This window comes from Pantherophis guttatus, chromosome 1, assembly GCF_059756535.1.
Source record: "Pantherophis guttatus breed Tessera chromosome 1, ASM5975653v1, whole genome shotgun sequence".
NCBI lineage: Eukaryota > Metazoa > Chordata > Lepidosauria > Squamata > Colubridae > Pantherophis > Pantherophis guttatus.
In genome coordinates this window covers 337,771,332-337,788,340 of record NC_142063.1, presented here as the reverse complement: position 1 = coordinate 337,788,340, position 17,009 = coordinate 337,771,332, and the positions used below count along the sequence as shown (strand labels likewise).

Sequence of the window (17,009 nt, the reverse complement as noted above, 5' to 3'; positions counted from 1 at the left end):
CAAAGCGAGCAAGCGCACGCTCTTACATGTTCAAGTCTGGGCGAACCAATTGTTAAATTATGTGAAGGCCACCTCTGTATAAGCCATTGTTTCTCAACCAAGAATGCTGGCTGGGGAATTCTGGGAATTGAAGCCCACACATCTTAAAAGTTGCTAGGGTTGAGAAATACGGCTTTGGAGCATTGATGTTGCTTAGGGTGGATAATTCCAGTTCTATGCCTTCTGGCTTGCTTTTTTTTTTTTTTTTTTTTGTTCAGGGAAGAGGAGGAAAGAAAAGGGGAGGGGGATCCCACCTCCCTTCTAGAAGCAAAAAGCTGTTGTTTTGTGAAAGTACAGTACACATTAAGCCATGTTCTTGCATCATCTGGTGTTAGAACAGATTTCTAGCACACGCTGCAGCTCCTTGGCTTCGTGACTTGGATCTCGGCCTGCTCTCAGTTATCTAACCCTCCCTGGCATGCTTTTGGGCTGCACACGGCCCTTTTCCTTTCCAGACTCCCGCCATAGGCTTCCATGTATTAAGGCAAGGCCTGTGTTTTGACAGCTGATGCAGCTCGGTGCTTGTGAGATGGAGTCACGAATCTGGATGCTCTCGGTTTGAATCCCCTCTGTACTTTGGATTTATTACCGTAGTTGGTTAGGTAGTTGGCCTATGGAAAGACCTTCTCTCCCTCTCACAGATTGGTTCTCGAGTTTTCATTTCATTTCATTTCATTTTATTAAATTTGTATACCGCCCTACTCCCGAAGGACTCAGGGCGGTGAACAGGCACGAAATAAAACACATAAATACAAAGTTAAAACATGATTAAAACCCAATTAAATAATTTTTGCCCGAGACAATTTAAAACTCCCAATAATTTAAAACGAATTAAAATTTGAGTTTAAAAATTTTAAAAAAGGGGAAAAAATTAGGCCAGGCCGGCCTGCTGGAATAGAAGTGTCTTCAAAGCACGGCGGAAAGTGCGCAGATCCAGGATCCTCCGTATCTCCGGGGGGAGCTCGTTCCAGATAGTAGGTGCCCCCACAGAGAAGGTCCTCCCCCTAGGGGCCGCCAGTCGACATTGTTTGGCTGACAGTACCTGGAGGAGCCCCTCTCTATGAGAGCGTACCGGCCGGTGGGAGGCTGTTTGTGGTAGTAGGCGGTCCCGTAAGTAGCCAGGTCCTAAGCCATGGAGCACTCTAAAGGTGGTAACCAAAACCTTGAAGCGCACCCGGAAGACCACCGGGAGCCAGTGCAGCTCGCGCAGGAGAGGTGTCACATGGGAGCGCTATGTTGCTCCCATAACCACCCGCGCGGCCGCACTCTGCGCCAGTTGGAGCCTCCGGGTGCTCCTCAAGGGGAGCCCCATGTAGAGAGCGTTACAATAGTCCAGGCGGGAGGTAACGAGGGCATGAGTGACTGTGTGTAGGGAGTTGGAGGGAATAATAACTTGGAGCTAAGGTACTTTTTCAAAAGGCCACTGGACTTTGTTTTTACTTGAAGACATTTCGCTCCTCATCCAAGAAGCTTCTTCAGTTCTGGAGAAGTTCAGTTCTGGAGAACTTGAAGAAGCTTCTTGAATGAGAAGCAAAACATCTTCAAGGAAAAAACAAAGTCCAGTTGCCTTTTGAAAAAGCACCTTTGGGACAACCACCTGGATGACTGAGAATCTCCATAGACATTTAGTACTAAGATGTACATCTGAAGCTCCTCAAGATTTCCCAGGGACCTTGTGAAATTGTAATTATAGTGGGCCGGAGGAGAGACTATTAAATAATAATAAGTGCCTGCTTTCGGAGAGTAATCTTATTAATGCATTGATCTGAATTATGTTTAAAAGCCAGTTTCAATTAAATCTATTTTCGTTTTCGTGTGACCCTCTACCATTAGAGTTGTTGGGAGTCAGATCCTATGTAAGTGATAATAATTATTAATAATAATTTTCTTAACAGTCTTTGAAAACAAGAAAGTTTGATTTATTGTTGTTACTATACCAAGTGATGCTAGGACTTAGGAAAAGCAATCCAAAAAAATTTACAAAATGCCATGACTTGCAAATCGGAATCAAATACTTATAGAAAAAGAAATTTGCCGTTATATTAATCATGATTGGAGTTTTTGGAGCAATATCTATAGAACTCTCTTGATGTTTGGACACTTTAAATTTGTTGGACCTAAATGCTCTATTTTTTATTTTTTAATAGCTTGCTTGGAACTGCCTCAGATGCTACCAATAATTCTTACTCCTTGGACTTGAATTATTATGTTTCCCCCAGTTTTTGACTGTGAATCTAACCTATAGGTTACCCCAGTGGTGAAATCTGAACCGTTTTACTACCGGTTTGTTGGCTGCGCGCTGCGTGCCAAATGCATACTGTACATGCGCATGCGCAGTGCATACCACGCACCAAATGCGAGGTGCGGGCACACAGGCGCATGCGCAGTGCACACCAAAAGGAGGCTTGGGAAGGTAAGTAGAACAACGCGCGTGGGGTGTGTGTGATCAGCTGTGTCTCGTGATCGTCAGAGCCTTTTTTAAAATACTTTTAAAAGCATTTTTTTACAACCTATTCGCCCGAATAGGTTGTTAAAAAATGCTTTCAAAAGGTAAAAAAAAAAAGGCTCTGACGATCACAGCTGTGGCGCGCAATCGTCAGAGCCTTTTTTTTAAAAGCAGGAAGTAATGACACCCGGGTGAGTGGGTGGAGCCTCGCGTTGCCATCGCTACCGGTTCTCCGAACCACCTGCCACAATCGCTAACGGATCGCCCGAACCGGGAGCATTTCACCCCTGGGTTACGCTATAATTATGGTTTGTCGCAGAGCCAGATGTTTAGATGACATGGCATTTTTGTCTACCTATTGAGTCCTTCGCAAGGACACAAGATAGGCAGGTGTTGACGTTTGATGGTGTCTAAGATATATTGTCACAGGATGTAAGCTGTTCCAAGTAAAGCTGCCTTTCGTAATTAATCGAGGGCGATTTTGTCAATACAGATGGTATTCAAGTGGTGCTGCGGATGTTTTCGAACGGCATCCAAGACACCTATTAGAATGGTTGCTATCTTTCTGATGTCTCCAGGTATTACAGCATCCATTATCCAGATTTTTTTTTAAAAAAATCTTACTGACGCTTGTTAAGTCTGGGGTCTTGTGTGGCAGCTGTGTTTGAATTCTAAAGTCGCCAAGCATTTAAGCTTCTATATTTTCTGTTAACTTTGCCTGTTGTGTTCTCTCCCAGTACTTGCCTGCAGGCAAACGTTATTTCCTGCAGATATTCCAATTATTATTATTCTTCTGATTTCGGGAGGGTGGAAATCAATCCCTAGCCCAGCTTCCGTCCTAGATTACTGAAAGTTCCCTCCCCGCTCCAGTTTTATTGGGCTGATTGAAATCTGCTTCCCCTAATTTTGTTCCTTCCAGCTGCGTTGGAGCACAACACCCATCCCATGCCATCCAGCCAGGCGTGCCCCAAGCAAGCCTCTTTAAAGCGTTGGCATGTGCTCCTGCAAGCTGGCTTTAACAGGCTCGTCTAGCTATTTGCGATGCTGGGTGGAAAGTTTTGGCAACGCTGCGATTCCGGCAAAGGTCAGCGCACAATGTCGCTCTTTTGCTTGCAAGGGGGAGAAGCGTAGGGTTGATGGTGCATGAACCTGGGCCAGCCTTTCCCGCTTCTGCTTCGTCATTGCCCGAAAGCCCGAAGTGACTGGGCCATTGAGCAGCAAAAGCCATGTCTTCTTCCTTTATTCTTGTTTTAAAGAGAGAGAGAGAGAGAGGGAGGGAGAGAGAGAAATGCAGGAAGGATTACGAGCCAAAGCAGCTGCTGCAATGCTTTGAATGCATTGTGTGGAGGTCTCTTATTTTGACCCTGGTGAAATCCTTCATCATCGCCTCACCACAAAGGGGTTGACTCATTCAGTCCCCAAATACTGCGGAGAGCAACCCTCCAACTTAATCTCTGAAAACTTTCCCTCAGGGGTGGGGAGAAGGAAGCTGAGTCTGACCCTCTTCTGAAAATCTCTCTCCCCCCCCCCGACCCCATCTCTCTTTTCTGCAGAGGATTCCAGAGGACCTCACTCTCGATGCCTTCTTGGAGATGAACGACTTGAAAGTCAAAGACACGATGAAGAGATACGGAGCCAGCACGGAAGAATGTTCCCGGCTGAACGGAGCCCTCACCTGCTTGAGGAAAGCAACGCGGATGGGTAAAACAAAGGCTCCTGGGCACAAGTGGGGTTTTTGAGGCGGGGGGGGGGAGGAGAAGAGAATGGGGATTTGGGAAGGAAGACGCTTTCCTTGAATTCACAGGGAGATGGGGGCTAACCTGGGGTGCTAATCAGCAGGTTCTGACAGGTTCTGGAGAACCGCTAGCGGAAATTTTGAGTAGTTCGGAGAAACGGCAAATACCATCTCTGGCTGGCCCCAGAGTGGGGTGGGAATGGAGATTTTGCAATATCCTTCCCCCAGGAGTGGGGAGGGAATGGGGATTTTGCAGTATCCTTCCCCTGTCACGCCCACCAAACTACACCACACCACGCCCACCAAGCCACACCCAGAGAACCGGTAGTAAAAAAAATTGAATTCCACCACTGGGGCTAACCCAGAGAGAAGAGGGGAGTGCGAAAAGTGGGAGCAGGCAAGCACCATGGGAGGAGTTGTGACTTGCCAAGTTGCCTCCAGAAGTGGTGGGTGTTACAACGCTGGAGGTTTTTAAGAAGAGAGTAGACAACCATTTGTCTGAAATGGTATAGAATTTTCTGCCTGAGCTGGACTAGAAGACCTCCAAGGACCCTTCCAACTCTTATTCTGTTATTCTGTTATGTTTTTGGGGTTGTTGGTTTTTTTTTGTTTTTTTTTTTTGTTTGGCACATGGGCAGGTTAGACCTTAGAAAGGTGTGGGTGGAAGAGTTAAGGTGGGCTGAACACCAGGAGGGAGAGATTTTAAAAGTAGCTCGTGAAAGCCTTGGGGGGCAACCTCCCAAATTCCAAAGCTACCAAAATATTTAACCTGGGAGAAGGATAATATATTAAAATTGATGAATTGGAAAAATAGTCCAGTTACCCACATTTAATTTAAATTCAAGGGAAGTGAGACTGAATGTTTTTTTTTTTTTAATTTTGGGTTTCCTGCCCCCCTACTTTATGCTTTGGGTTCAGAATCTCTCACAAGCCCCATGCAACCCTAGTTGGACTATTCCCCACCCTCAACCCCAGGAATATGATTCTTGGCAAAACAACAAAAGATTCCCCACTTCTGTTTTTAAGATTTTATTCCTGCCTTCAGATATTACAGCATGCATTAAAGCAGCCATTTCTCAATCTGGATGATTTTTAAGATGTGTGGATTTCAACTCCCAGAATTCCCCAGCCGTGCCCATTTGAAATAGGGGAAAACAGTTTAATGGGGAAATGAAACATGAGGTCATTTTACTGATTTTACAAAGCAGTCCTGTGTATGTCTGTGAAGTCCTTGGTGCTCTCCTAGTTTGGTTGTTTACGTGCAGACGTTTCATGACCCAACTAGGTAACGTCATCATTGAGAGGGAGGGTGGAGTTTGCTCCCTGTTTATATACAGCTGCTTGTCCTGCCAGTGTGGATTTTCTCCTTGGTAGTTTCTCAATTAAGGTATTGTTTTATTACTTGATTGTTCATTTCGGTAGTTTCTTTGTTAGGATATTACCCAGTTAGGGCATTATTAAGCAAGTATTATTAAATAACTATTAGGGCAGTGATGGCTAACCTTTTTGTCCTTCTGTGCTGAAAGCGCGCGCACACACACGACAGCGCGCATGCATGTGCCCACACCCATAATACAATGCACTCACAAGCCTCTGTACATGTGCATGCCATCCCTGTGCATGCTCCCTCGCGCATGCGCGCACGACTCTCCCCCCACACCCCGTTTTGGGCCTAGCAGGTCTCCCTGAAGCTTCCTGAGACCAAAAATGGGGCATGGGGGGGGCGCGCTGCACCTCCCTCCGTGCTCCCCCCCCCCGCATGCCTACACTGTTACAGGTGTTATGTATGCAGCTTGTATGCAGCTTTATTCCTCTCTAGCATTCATCTCCATTGTTCAGTGATGTATTTCCTGCCACTCTAGGATTTACCTCTATCTGCTCCTGTGAGGCACTTCCTGTTCCTGTTGGATGTATATAGCAGGGGTGGGTTCTAAATTTTTTTACTACCGGTTCTGTGGGCGTGGCTTATTTTGTGGGTGTGGCTTGGTGGTGGGGGTAATATGACTGGGTGGGTGTGGCCAACTTTTTTTTTTCTTTTAAAAGCATTTTTTCTATAACCTTAAGAGGTTGCAGAAAACAGTGCTTTGAAAAGCCTCTGCCGATCAGGCAACTCAGCTGAGATCGTCAGAGGCTTTTCAAAGCATTTTTTTTACCATCTCTTCGGCTGAAGAGGTTGTAGAAAAAATGCTTTGAAAAGCCTCTGACATTCCCAGCTGAGCTGCGGGATCATCAGAGGCTTTTTTTTTTTACTTTTAAAAGCATTTTTTCGGCGAAAGAGGTGGTAGAAAAAATGCTTTTAAAAGTAAAAAAAAAAAGCCTCTGATGAGGTTGATGGGATAAGTGAGCAGCGACTGGGCCAGGGACCGGTTCGGGGGCGTGGCCAGCCAATGTTATTACCGGTTCTCGAAACTACTACAATTTTTTACTACTGGTTCTTGTGAACCGGTGCAAACCGGGAGCAACCCACCACTGGTATATAGTGATGGCTTGTATAGTGTTTTAACTGCATTTTGATTAAACAACAGCGCTGCAGAGACCTGAAAATCAGGTGGCCAGCGGGAGGCACGCGTGCAGAGCTCAGCTGGGGCGAGGGCTCGCGTGCCAGCAGAGAGGCCTACATGTGCCATCTGTGGCATGTGTGCCATAGGTTCGCCATGACGGTATTAGGGTGTTGACTAGTCAGGTAATGTCTGCAAGCAATCAGCCAAGATCAGAGAGCATCAAGGACTCCACAGTTCAACCCTGAGCTACAAATACTCTTTTCTATTGAAACCATGAGTAGGGACACTTATTCATAGTAACAGAATCATGCAAATCTGAAAATACTTCTTGCCTCTCCTTTCCAGAGAACTGGGGTGTTTCTTTCTGAAACGCTGTTTCCGCCCTGCTCCTACTGTGAGCTATCTCTTCTCTGAATGTTATCTCGGCTGTGGCTTTCCCCCGTCTTCTTTATTCTCACAGCCCATTACACATTTGAATCAGAATCAGAATAGAGCTGGAAGGGACCTTGGAGGTCTTCTAGTCCAGCCCCCTGTTCAAGTAAGAGACCCTATACCATTTCATACAAGTGACCGTCCAGTCTCTTCTTTAAAACCTCCAGTGATGAAGCACCCAGAACTTCTGGAGGCAAGCTGTTCCACTGGATAATTGTCCTCATTGTTAGGAAGTTTCTCCTCAATTCCAGGTTGCTTCTCTCCTTGATTACTGGTAGTTTCCATCCATTGTTTCTTGTCTTGCCTTCCGGTGCTTCAGAGACTCACTGGTCTTTCAGAGACTCACTAGTGTCTGCACAAGAGAAACTAAAGAGTAGAGCATGGAACTTCAGCAAGGCAGGTGCTTGAAATTATAGTTGCCAGCAAAAAATAAATAAATAAATCCAGCTCCTTGGTCTAATGTTTCTCAATAACAGAATATCAGATTTGGAAGGGAACTTGGCGCTTTTCTTAACAAGTGTCTCAGCAAAAGAAATTTTGGGCTAAATTGGGGTCATAAGTCGAGGACTATCTGTAACAGAAATACAGAGTTGGTAGGGACTTTGAAGGTCTTCTAGTCCAACCTCCTACTCAGGCAGGAAACCCTATACTATTTCAGACAAATGGTTATCAATCTCTTCTTAAAAACCTCCAATAATGGAGGCACCCACAACTTCTGGAGGCAAGTTGTTCCATAGTTTATTTTATTTACTTTACTTTATTATCACTGCATCTCGTACAACAAAATTAAATGCCATCTTCAGTGTACATCATACATAATACATTCTATTACAAGAGTTCTATACAATTCCACTAATTAATAGTTCTGTCAGGAAATTTCTCCTTAGTTCTAGGTTGGTTCTCTCCTTGATTAGTTTCCATCCATTGCTTCTTGTCCTAATTTCAGATGCTTTGGAGCATGGGTGTCAAACTCGATCGTGTCACCTGATGTCACATGACGTATTGCGACTTTTTTTTGCCTTTGTGGAACCGGGGTGGATGTGGCCTGTGCGTGATGCATCTGGCCCGCGAGCCTCCAGTTTGACACCCCTGCTTTGAAGAACAAGTTCAACTCCTCTTCTTTGTGGCAGCCCCTCAGATATTGCTATCATGTCACGCCTAGTCCTTCTTTTCATTAAGCTTGACATATCCAGTTCCTGCAATCTGTTTCAGCCTCCAGCCCCCTAATCATTTTTATTGCTGTTCTGTGCACTCTTTCTAGAGTCTCAACATCTTTTTTTTTATATCGGGGCGATTAAAACTGGATCTAATATTCCAAGTTTGGCCTTACCAAGTCATTATAATGTGACTTTATAATACCACTTTATACTTTTTTTGAATAGAATAGAATAGAATAGAATAGAATAGAATAGAATAGAATAGAATAGAATAGAATAGAATAGAATAGAATTCTTTATTGGCCAAGTGTGATTGGACACACAAGGAATTTGTCTTGGGTGCATACGCTCTCAGTGTACATAAAAGAGAAGATACGTTCGTCAAGAATCATAAGGTACAACCCTTAATGATAGTCATAGGGTTCAAATAAGCAATCAGGAAACAATATCAATATAAATCGTAAAGATACAAGCAACCAAGTTACAGTCATACAGTCATAAGTGGAAGGAGATGGGTGGTGTATTAACACTTCATGCGTGGTCCACTCATTTTGTCAACCATGACAACTTCAAGGTGCGTGGACCTCAATTCTCAGAATTCCCCAGACAGCATGCTTACACAATGCTTCTCCACACAATTGTGTTGGTACCGCAAATCTTGAAGTCACCAAGATTCAAAAACACTGCCTTAGCCTGTTGTGTCCCAAACAGTGCTCCTCATTGTTTCAAGTATGGCTTTCTTTGAACAGTGACTTCCTATCTCCATGCAGGTGGAGAGTACAAAGACCATCTGGTGTGGAATCCACCTGATGTTTGCCGAGAAACCAGTCTGATGCCCCCTTCTGAACTTTCACCCTGCCCTCCAGGACTCTCATGGATACAAGGCAACCTTTCCCATTTGAAAGGCAATGGCCCACAGCCTCGTTCTGTCTCGGTCTCCACCATCCCCTCTTCGGACAACTTGCCCACGAGTCAAGGTACCCCTACCTTTGCCGATAGCCTCTTGGAATCCTTTGCTTTCCCCACTCACTGTGGGCGGCGGAACCTCAGAACTCCTCACAGTACTGCCATTACCCCGCCGACCACGCCTCAGCTCAAGAGAGGGAAGCCACCACGGACTCCGCCTCCACCCAGCCGAAAGGTTTTCCAGCTGCTGCCCAACTTCCCAACCCTCACGAGGAGCAAGTCTCATGAGTCCCAGCTCGGCAATCGGATAGACGAAGTTCCTCCTATGAAGTAAGTGTCCTTCTGCTTCTTGCCTCTCCTTGCTATTGGTATTAGCATAGCATAGTACCGTGATGGCGAACCTATGGCATGCGTGCTGGAAGTGGCACGCAGAGCCATCTCTCCGGGCACACCAGCCGTCGCCTGTTGCTCTTCTGGGTTGGTCTTCACAAGCATGGGAGCACCAGAAACCGGAAGAGCAGCTCCCTGGCGTTTATGCGACCACCAGGAAGCTGAGCTTCTGGTTTCCGGCGTGCACATGCCTGGCGACCACGCATGCGTGCCAGAAACCGGAAGACCAGGTAACTGGCAGGCATGTGCATGCTGGAAACTGGAAGCTCAGCTTCCCGGTGCGCACATGCGCGCCGGGGAACTGCTCTTGTGGTTTTCAGCGCTCCTGTGCATGCGCACCGGGGAACTGCTTTTCTGGTTTCTGGCGCTCCTGCGCATGCGTGCCGGGGAGCTGCTCTTCTGGTTTATGGCACTCCCCTGTGTGTGCGTGTTCGCCAATACTGGCATAGCACATTCAAAGACTTTCTGTGTTTGCTCCTGACCCCGGGAAAAATTCACTTCCGAATCTCAGGAAAGGTGTCAAGACCTTCTTGTTCAGTTGTTGTTCCATAAATTGCATTATTTTTTTCATTGTTTTTCATTGGGTCATCAAATGGTGTTCATTTGAAGTGGGTAGCCACCTTGAATGACTAACAGGTAACCCTCGGTTTATGACTGCAATTGGGACCAGAAATCTGGTCATAAGTCGTTATGGTTGTAAGTCATGGCCGCCACAAAGAAGAAGTGGTTTTATGGTCTTTTTTGCAGTGGTTGTTAAGGGGACACATACTTGTAAGTATGAATCCATGCATTTGAATCAGTGGTGGGTTCCTCCCGGTTTGGCCCGGTTCGGCCGAGCTGGTAGCGATGACGATATGACGTCACGAAACCGGTTCTCTTTGTTCGGGAGCTGGGCCCTCCAGCCCTCCCCCCGCGTTATTCTTACCTTTTATTTGGCCCCGCCCCCAATCTATTTGCTACCTCCTGAGTCCCAGCTGATCGGCTAGAAAGGAAAAAACTGTTTAAACTCTTGCCGTGGGGCTTCAAAGGGCCGCCCTCCAGCTGATCAGTGTTAAAAGGCAGTGTGGTGGTAGACCAGGGCGCTCGAAAAACAAATGGGTAGACCGGAGCCTCCAAAAACAAATGAGTAGACCGGTACAGCTCTGCAAGCAGTTAAAAGCCTGGTAGACCAGTACCTCTGCTAAATCCTAAAGAATTGTCTCATGACCATCAAACCACGCCCACAAAATAAGCCACGCCCCCAGAACCGGTAGTAAAAAAAATTTAGAACCCACCCCGATTTGAGTTTCAGAAGTTTGAGAGGCTGATAAAAAAGCAAGGCACAGAGCTCACAATCAACAAACCTCTTGCTAAAATTTACCTCTGGAAACAGCTGATTGGGGATATTCCGGGAGGCTGATCCATCCACCAATCAGCTTTTTTCTTATTTTCCTCCCCAAAAACTAAGGTGTGTCATATACTCCGAAAAATACGGTACATGCTTTGGGAACTACTGGGGATGTGTGGGCAGAACTAGATTGACTGTTAAGAATGGGGGCTGCTGTAGTATTCTGGGGACTATAAGGGTCCCAATGTACGGAATGATGATTCAAATGAATGGAGTCAAGATTTAGGGGAGTTTTAGTTCGTCCTCAAGTTAGGACCATAACTGAGCCCCAAAATTTATGTTGCTAAATGAAACGTTTGTTAAGTGAGCGTGCCCCATTTTACGACTTTTCTTGCTACAGTTGTTAAGTGAATCATTGCACTTGTTAAGTTAGTAACATGGTTGTTAAGGGAATCTGGCTTCCCCCTTGGCTTTGATTGTCAGAAGGACGCAAAAGGTGATTGCATGACCTTGGGACACAGTTAATGGTCATAAGTATGAACCAGTTATCAAGCCTCTGATTTCTGATCACATGGGGACGGTGCAAAGGTCATAACTTTGAAAAACGGTCATAAGTCACATTTTTCAGTGCTGTTGTAACTTTGAACGGTTACTAAACAAACTGCTGTAAGTCGAGTACTACCTGTATGTATTAGCTGAGTGGCTAACAAAAACAAAATAAAAACAAGGGTAAACCAACCCCCAATTTTTAAAACAGCTGTTTGGCAGTGACAGAAATATGCAATGATGATTAGCCAACCATGATTTGTAAGCCTGTTTCAGACCATGGTAATTAAAACATCCTGGGTGGAAATTTAATTTAATTTAATTTAATTTAATTTCGAATTTATATACCGCCCTTCTCCCTGAGGACTCAGGGCGGTGTACAGCCAAGATAAAAAACATAGAATACAAATATTAAAACATTTAAAAATATATATAAAATTTGGCCCAAAAAATTAAAAATCGCAGACTAATTAAAAGAATTTAAAAATTTTAAAATTTTAAAATTTCTTCTTAAGCCAACCCGGCTTGCTGAAAAAGATAGGTTTTCAGGGAACGACGGAAGGCATTGAGGTCCTGGATTCTTCTTATCTCCGGGGGCAACTGATTCCAGAGGGTGGGAGCCCCCACAGAGAAAGCCCTCCCCCTGGGGGCCACCAGCCTACATTGTTTGGCTGATGGCACCCTGAGGAGGCCCTCTCTGTGGGAGCGCACGGGTCGATGGGAGGTCATCGGTAGCAGCAGGCGGTCTCGGAGATAGCAAACATGACACAAACCATGCTTTGCAAGCCTGTTTTGGTGATTTCCTAGAACAATGTACAGTTGTAAGAAAAAGTATGTGAACCCCTTGGGATTACGTGGAGTTTTGCATGAATTGGTCATAAAATGTGCTCTGAACTTGGCAACATCTAATGTTTGTGTAGTATTATTTTAAGCAGACTGTGTTTTTCTATTGTTGTGACTTAGATGAAGTTCAATGCACATTTTATGACCAATTCATGCAAAACTCCACGTAATCCCAAGGGGTTCACATACTTTTTCTTGCAACTGTATTTCAATCATGAATGAATAACCCTGGTGGGATTCTGAATCTCTCAAAACTCTTATACATTAATGTTATCCCAAAAATAGGCCCTAGCATATTTTTATGTGTGCGCCTAATATAAGCCCTACCCCCCAAAATAAACCCTACTTAAGAGCCTGCGCAGCCGTCCGGCTACCCATTCTGTCTGGTTGCTTGCGGTGTCACAGTCATGAGGTGAGGTGGGGGAGTGGAACTGCTCTACATGCCACGCACCAGTTTACCTCATAGTCCCTTCAGCCACGCCATCCATGCCCCGACAACTCCCTCCGGGCGGCAGCACCAACAGCCATGTGCAGCAGGAACCGCCATGGCCGTCAGCCCACTTCTTCTGCTTCCTTGAGGCCGCAACAGAGCAGGCGGCCGAGCGGTGTGTTGGTGCCGTGACCGCGAGGCGAGGCAGGTGTCAGGGTATGGATGGCCTGGCTGTGGGGGCCCTGAGGTAAATCAGTGCAGGGTGTGTGGGGCAGCTCCAGGCCCCTGCCTCGCCTCGTGGCTGCGGCACCATGAGCAACCAGGCAGAATGGGCGGCTACCTGGCTGTGCAGGTTATTAAGTAGGTTTTATAAGACACCTCCCAAAAATAAGCTCTAGTGCTTATTTTGGGGCCCAAAAGAAAATAAGACTGGGTCTTATTTTGGGGGAAACACAGTAAATGTACAGGTGTCCTTGGGTTACCACTCATCCACCAACTGTTGAAAGTCACAATGACACTGAACAAAGTGGATTTATGACTAATCTGCAAAGTTGCAACATCCCCATGATCTGGAAGGTCTTAAAGATCAGGTTCTTCTCTCAGCAAGGATAATACAGTTACTCCTCGACTTTGCTTAGATTATTCAAAATTACAATGGACGTCCCTGGGAATACTTACCACCTAGTTCCAATGGTTGCTCCCACCCCCTGCCTGCTTTTATGGCCATTTGCAGCACCTCTTGCTCAGGTCACTGTTTTTTTTATGATAGCTTTGCTGAAAACCATCAGTTACTTCAGGTTCTCAGCAAAACTAGCCCAAAGCAAGCCATTAGTTTGCAGTTTGAAAAGATGCAAATGCAAGTAGATAAACAGGTACCACCTTGGTGGGAAAACCAAGGACACGAAAAGCGCCTTCTCAGGCATCCCCTGAGCAGCGGTGATATCTGGCCAATCCTTTCAACCCATAAGCGTCTTGGTAAGGTGCTTCCAATACGAATGTAGTAATAATGACCCCAGCGGTCACTTAACAACCACGGTAGTCCCATAACCGTGGCGGTTGTTTAATGATTGCTACAAAAAAGTTGTAAAATCAGAACAGTGAAATGTCCACACTTACAACCTTCACAACTTAAGATCGTGATGGGCAGGCTCCATTATAGTCCTTAATTAAGGATTACCTGTAGATATCCTTGTAGGTGTTTGTCATGTTAGCCAGGTTTGCTAGCTTGCTAGTGTTTTGTGCATTTTGGATTATATGTTGTTTTTATGCTGTAGGCTGCCCGGAACTGATTGGAATCAGGCTAAGAATGTAGAACTAAGACTGTTTCTCTTGAAAGTAATTAGAATACAGGCTGAAAGATATTTGGAAGGGCTTTTAATTCTTCTCATTAGCTTGTAGGTAGGTAGCTATTCCTTTTTAGTAGCTTTGTAGTTAGGTAGCTATTCCTTGACTTGCAGCCCCAATTGGGACTGGGAAATTCATAATTAAGCAGCACTGTCATTAAGTGAGGCATCAGGTAACCACACCTGATTTTACAACCTCTTTTGCCACAGTCATTAAGTGAGTCATTATAGTTATTAAGTGAGGCACCGCATTATCACAACAGAGCCCTGGTGGCTCCATGGTTAAAGTGCAGTACAGGCTGTCCTCAACTTATAGCAGTTCATTTAGTGACCATTCAAATTTACAGCAGCACTGAAAAAAAGTGACTTACTGAACGTTTTTCACAGTTGCAAACTTTGCAGCATCCCCATGATCATGTGATCAAAATTCAGATGCTTGGCAACTGGTTCATACTTATGACCGTTGTAGTGTCCCGGGGGTGGTGGTCATGCGATCCCCTTTTGCGACCTTCTAACAAGCAAAGTCAATGGGGGAAGCCAGATTCACTTAACAACCAGGTTACTGACTTATCCACTGCAATGATTCGCTTAACAACTGTGGCAAGAAATGTCGTAAAATGGGACAAAACTCACTTAACAAATTCTCACTTAACAACATAAATTTTGAGTTCAACTGTGGTCGTAAATCGGGGACTACCTGTATTGCAGGCAAACTCTGACCATAGCCTGGAGTTCAGTCTTGACCGGGCTCAAGGTTGATTCATCCTTCCATCTTTCTGAGGTCAGTAAAATGAGAGCCCAGATTGTTAGGGACAATATGCAAATAACACTTTGATATTGTAAACCACCCCAGAAAGTGCTGTAAAGCACTATGGAACAGTATATAAAACTAAAATGCTATTATCATGATTTATGACTTTCCCTGTTGATTTTCCCTTTGATTTTGCTGGCTGGGAAAAATTGCAAATTGCGATCGCGTGACTGCTGGATCTTGCAACCCTCGTGCATGCTAGCTGGTTGCCAAGCTTCTGAATCTCAGTCACGTGATCACAAGGATGGCTGGTTGCTGGTAACTTCTACCAGGACGGCTCATAAGTCCTTTTTTCCCAGCAACATTGTAACTTCTAACTGTCGTAAATTGAGGACTACCTCAATCCATTGGTTAGATCGGAAGACAAAAGTATGCACAAGAAGCATTGATATATGTGCATTTTCACTGCTTTGCTTAGAATCAGAAATTTGCCGGGTTCTGCCTTACATGCAAACAATCTCAGATTCAACCCTAAACATCTTGGGAGCTGCAAAAAACTCCTCCTTGTGAAATCTTGCAGAGATGTTGTCATGCAGCAATGCTGAATTGGATGATTCAGTTGTGTGACTCAACTATAAAGTGATTTTTGTATGTAAACATGATCGATACATGATTACGACTCACTTTTTCTCCCTTCTTTCTTTTTTGTGTCTTTTTTTTAGATTTGGTAAGAGATGCTTTATTTTGGCAAACTTTATTCCTGCTCCAGAGGGGGTGAAAAGGCCGCAGAAAAAGACTTATCTTCCTCGGAAAGTTGACCTCGGAATAGTAGGACCAACTGTTTCTTAATGAAAGTTGTTTTTTAAAAAAAAATTAGGGGGAGGAGAGGAAGTTGACAAAGTAGCACTTCCCCAAAGTGCTTGAGTCCCTGTATTCTGACTTTTCTCATACTTTCAATGATTATCAAGATATACCCATGTTTAAACTTGAGTCTCTCCAAGATGGTGTGTTGGGTTCTTTGTGGTGCAATGTATTGTGGGAATCTAGCATGCTGTGTGAACCAGGCCATAATATAAAACCACACCTTGGTTTATTTGCTTTGGCAAGTCTGGAGCGTGGTAATTGTGTTTTGTTTAACCTGGGTTTTATTTTGGCTAATCTAGCCAAGAAATTTGTGTTTGAAGATGTGTACATTAACATCCAGAGAATAATTTAAAGACACAATGGTGCTCAATTTACAACCACAATTGAGATCAGAACTTTGGTCGCTAATCAAGGCGATCATTAAGCGAGTCATGTCTGATTTGATGACCTTTTTTCACCATGGCTGTTAAGCGAATGACTGCAGTTATTAAGTGAATCATGTGGTTGTTTAGCAAATCTCAGAATTCCTCAACTATGGTAGCCATTGCTGAGAATTCTGGGAATTGAGGTCCGCTCATTTGAAGGGCTCCCAGATTTGGGAAAGTTGTTTTAGGACAAATAGACCTGTCTATTAGATAGGCTCTTTATACCAGTCTTTCTCATCCTCATCCTCAGCATGTTGGATTAGAACACCCCACATCACCAGTTTATGTGTGAAAACAGTGGGACACTGATGAGTGTTTTGTCAGAGAACCCAAAGACGTTTTTCCAAAAGACAACTAGACTTTATTGGCTTTTTTCTTTGAAAAATCTTTCATTTTGGGGGCTGAAACATTCTGTGCAGCTGGGGTGGGTCTATTTCGCTGTAGCTTTCTTGTCTGGCCTGTAATGGCTCTTGAAAGTCGAGTGCTTGAAATGAGCTACAGCTACACCTTCTCTGTGCTGACTTTCTTTTACCCAGAACCATCGGGGGGGGGGGCAGCCCCATATCCCCCTTCCCCGTTCTTCACCTAAAATCTTGCAGTAGGGAAAACAAAAACAAACACAAACAGAGGGACAGAATCAAGATCACGTGAAGTGTTAATACCACTTTATAATGCCTTGGTAAAGCCACACTTGGAATATTGCATTCAGTTTTGGTCGCCGCGATGTAAAAAAGATGTGGAGACTCTAGAAAGAGTGCAGAGAAGAGCAACAAAGATGATTAGGGGACTGGAGGCTAAAACATTTGAAGAACGGTTGCTGGAATTGGGTATGTCTAGTTAAATGAAGAGAAGGACTAGGGGAGACATGATAGCA

The 17,009-nt window shown here is 44.7% G+C and overlaps 1 protein-coding gene across 2 annotated transcripts in view; it reads left to right on the top strand.

The window, feature by feature from the left end:
- Positions 1-17,009, top strand: part of KSR1 (kinase suppressor of ras 1) — a 170,394-nt gene that overhangs the window by 104,207 nt on the left and 49,178 nt on the right. For both annotated transcript variants that reach the window (XM_060693201.2, XM_060693202.2), the window contains exons 3-5: positions 4,039-4,186; positions 9,081-9,546; positions 15,569-15,573. In XM_060693201.2, the coding sequence (XP_060549184.1) occupies positions 4,039-4,186; positions 9,081-9,546; positions 15,569-15,573 (619 nt within the window). The remainder of the gene's footprint in view (positions 1-4,038; positions 4,187-9,080; positions 9,547-15,568; positions 15,574-17,009) is intronic.